At 46.9% G+C, this 9,676-nt stretch overlaps 1 protein-coding gene across 1 annotated transcript; it reads left to right on the top strand.

Moving 5' to 3' along the window:
- The first annotated feature begins 8,501 nt into the window (after positions 1–8,501).
- On the top strand, positions 8,502–9,461 carry LOC133207279 (olfactory receptor 5AP2-like). The gene has a single exon (XM_061344042.1). It carries the CDS (start codon positions 8,502–8,504, stop codon positions 9,459–9,461), a length of 960 nt encoding a protein of 319 aa, XP_061200026.1.
- The last annotated feature ends 215 nt before the right edge of the window (positions 9,462–9,676 follow it).

Here is a 9,676-nt window from a genome sequence, read left to right as displayed (position 1 = left end):
AGTTGCATTTTCCTTTATAAAGATTTAGTCCAACTGATAGGAAATTAAAATAAAGCTTTTAAGACTGTCGGGAGGAAGCATTAGGAGATCTGAAGTTGTTTCATATTCTTCAAATTCAGATAAATAAAAGTTGAGTCATTAAATCAGTTTTGTGTCTCCATCTGTGCTCGGTGAAGGTGTGTTCCTGTATCTCCAGTATTTGTTCAGACAAAGAGAGCAGTTTCAAGAGTTCAAGTATGAAGACACACACACACACACAGAGCCTCCTCCCCTCACTGTGTTTCCATCCCCATCAGAGGCTGGGGTCAGGCTGCAGGAACTGGGCTCCTTTTGGACTCTTAGAACCAACCAGGTTGGAAAAGAGATTCAAGCTCACCCATTCCAACCCTTAACCCAGCACTGCCAAGGCCACCACTAACCCATGGACAGAAGCTTCGGCTATAGGGTTTGGGAGCACTTGCAGGGCCGGTGCCTGCAGCCCTGCCCTGGGCAGCCTGTTCCAATGCCTGAGCACCCTCTGGGGCAGGAATTGTTCCTCAGCTCCATCTAAACCTGCCCTGGTGCAGCTTGAGGCCGGTTCCTCTTGTCCCCTCTTTTGCATTAAAACAAACTGAAAAGAGGTTTGAGGGAGGCAGCTGATGCAGTTTGACCTCCAGTGGGCCTTCAGATCCTGACTGGAATTAGTTGAATCCAGAGAAAGCTATTCTGAGATGCATATAGCACGGACAGAGGGTCCATGGTACAAGTCCTTCTGATGTTCAGACCTGCTCTGGACCACATCCATCCTCACCAACTGCCTAGGATGTGACAAAACATCCTCTTATTCCCATCCTGTCTAGAAGGGACCTGACTATCTCATAACTGGACAAGGAATTTTAGATGCTGAGGCAGGCGACCCCATTCCCATGCTTATTCTCCAATCCCAAACTCATAGTGGTAGGAAAACCACATTTATGAAAGCCAGTCATCATGGAGGATGGATGTAGTGGGCGTCAACTTGCCTCACAGCTTAAGAGACACAAGCACATCCACCCCAAGGCAAATAATGACAAGACGTTTAAAGTATGAGGAGCCCTTTAGCAGGTCCAAAGGTGAGGAGAAATGCAATGAGCTTCCCCAGTTGCCTTTACTAGGGGCTCAAAAGTAGATAGGGACAAAGCACCCCTTTAGCAAGAACCACATTATATGCACATGTCATGAAGTCAGGGATGTATCTTTAAAGAGAGGGTATGACCAAGTTTGTATGGGCACAGAAAGCCCTCCAGCAGGCCCCAGACCCAGGCTTTCACAATACAAGCACTCACAGCTATTTCCATCACAAGAGATGCTGTTCATTCTTACAAAGCAAGAAGTGGTCCCTGGGGACCAACCACCCTGCCAGGAGTCATCAGCTTTAACAAGACCTTCTGGGGTTACCAAGGAAGTTTCCTCATCACCATGAAAGCTTCTCAGAAGACTCGGATGTGACTTACCTCATTCTTCATAACAAGCCATCAGAGATTAATTAGCTGGGGATAACAAGGAAGAAACTTTCTTCTTTGTTAACAAAGTTCACTTCTACAGGTGCCTTGCTTGACAGAGATGGCTCATGCCCAAAGCCAGTGAGCTGGAGGATCAGTGTGTTGGCATGTTTGTGTATTAAGGACAACTCCAGGGGCCTGGATCATGGAATCCCAGCCTGGTTTGTGTTGGAAGGGACCTTAAAGCTCATCCAGCTCCAACCCCTGCCATGGGCAGGGACCCCTTCCACTGGAGCAGCTTGCTCCAAGCCCCTGTGTCCAACCTGGCCTTGAGCACTGCCAGGGATGGGGCAGCCACAGCTTCTCTGGGCACCCTGTGCCAGCGCCTCAGCACCCTCACAGGGAAGAGCTTCTGCCTAAGAGCTCAGCTCAGTCTCCCCTCGGGCAGGTTCAAGCCATTCCCCTTGGCCTGGCCCTACAGACACCTCTCCTAAGCCCCTGTCCAGGTTTCCCGAATCCCCTTTAGGCACAGGTTTACGGAGAAAAGTTTCTTCTCCATTGCTCTGAAAAGAGCAAACCAACACTCATATCTTCCAGGCAATTATTTCCTATCCATCTATGGAGAATACAACCCCTTCTTCAGGAAGATAATAGCTGCTATCAGCAACCTTTATAAAAGCAAACGCACAGCCAGGACACTGCCTACATCCATTTTGCTTTCCTGTTCTGTCCAGGAAGTCCTTTATGGATGCTGAGCATTGAGGCTCTGCTGCATTACAAATGATTGTTCAATAGAACTGATCAAGGCCAGGTTGGACACAGGGGCTTGGAGCAACCTGCTCTAGTGGAAGGCGTCCCTGCCTGTGGCAGGGGGCTGGAACTGGGTGAGCTTTAAGCTCCCTTCCAACCCAAACCATTCCATGGTTCAATGAAAAGCTGCTTTCAGCTTCTCACTTTTGAGTGGAGCTTCTGAAGGAGCCCAAACCTTCAGCACTATGAGCTGATGTTCCCCATTAGACTTAAACTGACTCTTCAGGCTATGGCCTCTGTCTGCTCTGAACAAAACCCACATTGTAGCTGTGTCTGCCCATCACCCTTCACTGAAAGAGAACCATCCACTTTTTCCAGATGAAACCCCTGATATGGATGATTAAAATAGAGCCAAGCTGAATCAAAGCCCCCAGATGCATCCTTGCCTCCATAAGAGGAACCTTTAGTGACTAATTCAGATGTGGCAATCTACAATAAGACAGAATGACTCCTTGTATCAATGTGACTCAACCCCCAAATCCTGGAATGAGAACTCATGAGTAAACTGCAGCTGGGATGGAAAATAAGCTTGGCCTGGACAGAAAGACTTAAGGAGAAGAGGAGGGGATGGGGGAGTAATGGACAACACTGAGAGCCTTTGAGCCATGAAACAAGTTGGGCACATCTGGATACAACCTATGGCCAGAAGCATGGAGCATCTGTGTCAACAGCACCAGATGACATCCAGGGAAAGCCAGCGCTGCTCAGGCAGTGTCTTGAAAGGCTGTTCCTGAACCAAGTTGGGTGACTGCTTATCACAGGGGATGAAAATCCACCCTGCCCCTAGGTCAGCATGGTGGTAGCTTTCCATGGAGCAGGCCCATCCAGGAAAGGAAGGTTCCCCACCACCATGGTGATGGAGATGAGTAAAACAGTCACAAAGAAGAGCTTCTAGAGGTTGGTGAAGCCCAAGAGGACAAACGTGGTCACACTCCAGTGGTTTCCTCCAGCCACTCTCTTGGCAGGAGGAGACAAAGAAACATGGGAAGAGGTTGAATCACTTCTCCCAGCTCATAGGAACACACAGTGCATGAGGTTAATGCAGGATTTGGGGTTTCCTTTATGAATGTACCCAATTACTTGGAGATAAAGCCATGATGGTTGAAGGTCCTAAATAATACACAGAAAAATAATACCTTGATAAATAATAGTCAATAGTTCCTAGATGGAAAAAATACTCAAAGCTTAAACTCTAAAGCTCTGCCTGAGCTGTTATGGAAAGAATTGGTCCTGCAAAACATAAGCATCTTCCCATGAAAACCCATATTCATTTTAAGAAGTAGGCAAGTTTGGGATCATTTCTTTCCTGTTGGGGGGGCGGTGTGTTCTTATATAAGGACAAGTAAATACAATAATAGCATACCTTAATTTGCCACATGAATTAGTGTTGCATTAAACAGATAATAAATCAAATTACAGTGATTTTCTGACTCTGTAGTGATGTCTGGATGAATTAAAGTGAGACCAGAATCCCTGATTGCAATTCCATGTACATGTAGCTTCAAGGGAAAAAACTAACCCTTCTCATCTGAATTATACTTGCATATATTTCTTCCCCCATTCTTTCTTATATTTAAAGAACATGCGTGTGTATATGTATGTACATGCTGTTCATGTTATCCTGAAATATGCATTGACCTTAAAACAATGATGAAATGACCTTAAAATATGCATATTGCCTGTTGAGAAATGAGCACCACTCCTCCTTCCCCTCCCACTTCCCTCTTTCCATCAGCCCCTTTTCAAGCAAGATGACCATTTCTTCAGCACAATTCACCTTCTCCCTCCACCCTTCCCAAAGCAGCTTTTACTTCCCCATTCCCCAGCATGTGGTCAGATGTTCATTGCAGAAAGTCCCTTGACCCACTGCCAATGCTCTTCTCAGGGTGCTGGTGGGTACCTTTGCTTCAAGTACACATTGATGGCTCATTTCAACTTAGTGAACACCACAACCACCTTGTCCCTCTCTGCTAAGCTGCCCCCCCAGACTGTCTTGGTGCTTAGAGCAAGTCTTCCCCATGGGCAGCACTCAGCATTTTCCCTTTTTGAAGTCTGTCTGATTCCACCTGCCCATTTTGGACCCAAAACTGGCCTTTGAAAAGCCATTTTGCTTCATATGCCTCCAAATTTAAATAACCTCAGGGTGGCTCTTTCCTGCTTGCAAAAGGAAGAAACAAAACCAAGACTGGGACTTGCTCCCTGTACAGAAAAGCAGGCAACAGCAGACAGGGGTTTACTAAGGCTTTAACACCTTTATATGGGTTCAGAAGATCCAGCTGAAGTTGCCTAAACCCACCTCAGACATGGGGGTGAAGGCAACTGCTGTTTCCCATTGCTAATGGCTCACACACTCAATGGCAACCTCCTCATCCTCATTCTTCTCCCTCACCTTGTGTAGTGCTTACATAACTTTGACCAACATAAACAGTAGACATCTCAAACAAACCTCTTGCATCTAACAACACCCCAAACAGCCATTCTCAATACCACTGCTTGTCTAAACAGGGCAAACCATCACCCATCCCACATCAAATACCCACATCCTATCACACACAGAAGCATCCCTTTCTCTGTGGTCTCTGCTTTACACATACATGCTGACACTGCAGGTCTCTAAAGCCAGCTGAATCCAGTCCTCTCCATGGGACTGTCTGTCCTTGCTGAACCCAACCTTCCAATTCTCACTTTCAATCTTTCCCAAGATACAGGAAGTGCAAACTGCTCTTTATTGGATACAAAAAACATAAATGAGAATCCCAGAGTGGTTTGGGTTGGGAGGGATCTTAAAGCTCCTCCAGCTCCAACTGCTTCCACGGGCAGGGACCCCTTCCCCGGAGCAGCTTGCTCGAAGCCCCTGTGTCCAACCTGGCCTTGAGCACTTCCAGGGATGGGGCAGCCACAGCTTCTCTGGGCACCCTGTGCCAGCACCTCAGCACCCTCACAGGGAAGAGCTTCTGCCTAAGAGCTCAGCTCAATCCACCCCCATCTCTTTACAAGCCATGAACAGTGGTAAAGGCAGACACAGAGATGAACTCACCAGTGTCTGAAGAAGATCTCATTGCTTCTTCCACCAGGACCTCAGGAGGGTTCCCTGCTCCAGGGCAGCAATGGTGTCTAAAAGAAGTCATTCTAATATCTCCCAATTCTCTTTCAAAAGCAAGAAAGAGACACCTTGGCCAATAGTTTTAATGGGAGTAAGACCAAACTGAGACTCTGCCTTTCCTTTCTACATTAAGGGAAACTAAGGTAGCTCAGTTTCCAGCTAGCCTAGGTAAGAGCTGGTAATCCATGTTCTTGGATCTTCCCATACATCTAGAATTCACACAATGGATAGGAGTGATCACCCCAGTGCAGGACCTACATGTTTGAAGTCCAAGTGTCCAAATCCTTTCCAATCAAAACAGGGGAAAACCACATTTCCCTTACTTCTGAGTCTTTTTTAACCTACCAAAAACAGGAAACATACCAGAAACCTCCTAAGAGAACCTCATTCATCCTCTTTCAGGTAAGGCTCACATTAAGAAACAAGCCTCAATGTCTCTCCTTTATAAACCAAGGTCCCATTACAGCTAACGAGACTCAGGCCAATGCAATCAGCAGAGTTCATTCAGATCTCTTCAGCTGCAGCAATGGAGGTGTCTGCCTTGCAGTGAGATGCAGGAACCCCACCAAATCTCCCACAGCAATAAAGTGAACTGATTGACCCAGTAAACAATAGAGGTGACATGGTGCATTCAAATGTAAGGAGATAAGTGCTTGCCCAACGACATTTGAGGTGATTCCTAAATCCAGTCACCAAGTGCCCAAAGAAGGGGAGGCAGCTCATACCCAGCATTTGCTCAGCTGCCTTTAAACCAGATTTAACTACAATGAAAGCAGCTCCACCTGGAAGGGGAGAGCTAAAGCCATTAGGAGCTCAGCAGCAGCAATGCCAGAAGCCACGCTCCTCATTGCCTGCTCATCATGACCCACCAGGCAGATGCATTGCAATGCTGGCTGCTGCTTCTGCTTCCTAGAACCTCACCTCTGCTTCCAGTAGGGTCTCCCATGCCAGTCAGGTCTCAAATGAAGGGTCAGACAAAGTGTGTCCACGGGCAGGATGGGCTCACTAGCCTTCGGGCAACCATCCTAGGAGAAGGACAACTCCAACTTCAGAGATGGAGCTCTTGTAGCCCTGTAAGGCCATGCATCTAAGAGAAGGACACTCTAATCAAACCTACGGCCTGAGGACTTTGCTGTCACCGTCCAAGCTCGCTAGGCCCTGGCAGATAAACCTCAGGTGTAAAGGGTGAGGCCAGTTCTGCGCACGCTGTGCCTCACCTAAAATAAATCCACTGCGCAGGCCTGAAGGGTTTACCCACACTTGCAAAGCCCTGTAGCGACAGGCGAGGGACGAAACGGAACGTGGTAAGTGATAAGCTGCACTGGAAGGGGCATGCAGGCGGTTCAGGACATTGGTCACTCCAGATTGACCCAGGAGACACCTTCTGCTGTGCTTTTTGTAGCCGGATTTGCCTACCCCACATTGGCCTTCTTAGTCATCAGCGTGCTTGTAGTAAGCGTGGGTAAAACCCTTCCCGAATCTTTCTTCGCAAAGTCAAGCGATGGTCATGATGATGATGATGAGTTCATCCTGGGACAATTCACCCCTACCTCAAAAAGCCCCTTTCTCACTGGAAAAGCTAAGAGTCACCACCTCAGGTGTTGGAACTCCAAGCTCTAGATGTGGATGACCCCACTGGGGATGGAAAACTGGGCTCTCAAAGGGCCCTCCACAGAGGGACATCAGCAACTCCAGAGATGGAGTCATTTGTACTTCACGTCCCACTTGGGACCCTCTGCAAGGTCAGAAATGGCTCTAAACCCATTCTCATTCTGGTGTGAAGGTCAAACTGAAACCTTTGCATGGCCCACAAGTATGTCAGAAATACCCTATGATCTGCTCATCACTGCTGCTGTGTATCTGTGATCAGGGATGGCTCATCCATGCCCTGTCTCTCAGATGCCCAAGCACCACAATGCCTTTCAGAGGTGATTTCACACCCTTTGCTTTTCCTTCTCTTTGTTTCCCTCTGGTAAAGCATGAGCAGCCCTGGAGGCTTCCTCCCAGGAGAGCACATGCAACTGTATTTACAGCCCCAGCACCACAAGCTGGGCTCTTGGAGTCTGGCAGGAGCTCCCCTCTCTTCACATCAGGTGCTTAACAGAGCTGATGCTGGTGCGTGGATGTTCTCTGCTGTGTTGGGGATAAACCCTTGGCTCCCATCACTCAGTGGCAGAAGGAAGGCACAGGAGGTAACACCAACACAAAGCAGAGCCTCACCTGCACTGAGGCAGTGGGCTTGCTTCTGCATGTCCTCAGGTCATCTTTGGGAAAGCTGTTCCAGAAAACAGCCTTACCAATGTGGGTTTATTTCTAAGAAGAGGGAGCAATGTCTGATGCAGGTTGGGTATGTTTTAAACAGGCAGCTAAAGCAAGATGCACTGATTTATTCAAGACTTAAATGAGGATGAATCTTGTTTTGTTATAAAGAAATGCAACATTTCCGATTGCCAGCAGTATATGGTTGCTAACAAATCAGCCTTTGGAACCAAACTTTTGTATCAAGTACATTTTAAAGCAAGCGACTTAATGCCCATGGGTTTAGGATGCTGCAGTGTGCTGGAGCTCAGGGAGTTATAAAATATCTATTTAACCCTGTGAATGTTATCTGTTGTGAATGATCTCAAATATTCTGATAAATGTGATTTGGTGACTGGAATGATAACTAAAAGCTGACGGAAAATGTCTGGAAGTCATTCATGTGTAATCTGAGATTTCACTGGGAATGGGACTTTCTCTTGCTTCAGGTTTATATTCAGTCCTATGAGGTTCTCCTGAGATGTCTTCTGACACAAAGTGCCTCTAATCTTAAGGCAATTGAAGATCTGATTCTTTTCTCAAATATAAAGAACCCATCTCTGTGAATAAATCCAGAGTTTTAATTTTCCCAGCATAGAAATCTGAAAAACGGCTTCTGTTGCTTCAATATGCTCTTTGTTATTTTTTAAATATCTCAGCCTAAAACCATACAGTATATATCATTTGGGTGAAAAAATGTAGTCGTGTACACTAAAATGTAGTAGTTAAAATAGTCACTGATTGGAGTTAAGTATGGTCCAAATCTGAATCTCCATTTTTGATCAGATTGATGTTTCTCCTCCTTTTGCCTTAGCAGGTAACACTTTGTTATGGGAGGAAATCAAACCCAGATTAAATTCGTCCTATTGGGAATTACAGAGAGCCCACATCTGCAGACTCCTCTTTTTGTCTTGTTTCTATTGATTTACATTGTCACTTTAGTGGGGAACTTCGGCATTATCATCTTGGTTCGGATGGTTCCCAGCCTCCACACCCCCATGTACTTCTTCCTCACCCATTTTGCCTTCATTGACATCTGCTATTCCACAGTCATCTCCCCCAGGATGCTGGCAGACCTGTTAGCAGAGGACAAAACCATTTCTTTCACTGGCTGCATGATGCAGCTCTTCACCTTTGCTTTCTTTGCTACTATAGAGTGTCACCTCCTGGCCATGATGGCCTATGACCGACACGTTGCTATCTGCCACCCCCTGCTTTATGTGACCATCATCTCCAGCCGTGTCTGCTGGCAGCTGGTAGCATCATCCTACCTATTCGCCTTCCTCAGTGCCATCATCTACACATGGTGCACGTTTGGAGGTTCTTTCTGTGGTCCCAACCGCATTGACCACTTCTTCTGTGACGAAGTTCCTGTGCTAAAGCTCGTGTGCTCCGATACCCACAGCAGCGAGATGGTCATCTTTGCCTTTGTCACCATCAATGCAGTGGGTGTAAGTGTGGTCCTTTTGCTCTCCTACATCTCTATCACCCGCACTGTGCTGAGGATGTGCTCAGCACAGAGCAGGGCCAGAGCCTTCCACACCTGCGCCTCCCATTTAATGACTGTTTCCATGTACTTCGGGACCGGATTCTTCACCTACCTACAACCTCCATCTAGCCACAGAAGCCTGGATAAGGTGGCCTCCATCTTCTATGCTGTGCTCATCCCCATGCTCAACCCCTTCATCTACAGCCTGAGGAACAGGGAGGTGATGGGGTCTCTGGGGAAATGTGGAAGGAGGTTGCTCAACCTCTGGCAACACAGAAGATTTTTGTCATCCACTACATGAACAGTTCATCCCAAGTGAGAAAGACTATGGGGCACAAAAACAAAGGGATTTTTCCCAATAATCCCCATTATTTGATGTGGATTCTTCCACAGTTCCTTCACAATACTCAATTACAATATTTAATGAGATATAGACCCCCCCAGATCACATCTTCTTTCCTTGGAGGGAAACCAAGAGGAGAGGAACCTCTTGGTGGCTTCCTTTGTGAGGCAAAA

This window comes from Neopsephotus bourkii, unplaced genomic scaffold, assembly GCF_033783945.1.
Source record: "Neopsephotus bourkii isolate Nb327-2 ecotype Australia unplaced genomic scaffold, CSIRO-AGI_Nbou_v1 NB_1852, whole genome shotgun sequence".
Lineage (NCBI taxonomy): Eukaryota > Metazoa > Chordata > Aves > Psittaciformes > Psittacidae > Neopsephotus > Neopsephotus bourkii.
Note: the sequence above shows the minus strand (reverse complement) of the source record. Positions and strands in the feature narration are given on the sequence as shown.

Bases quoted from the DNA above. Each gene is read 5' to 3' on its own strand.
- LOC133207279 (XM_061344042.1), top strand. From the start codon at position 8,502: ATGGGAGGAAATCAAACCCAGATTAAATTCGTCCTATTGGGAATTACA.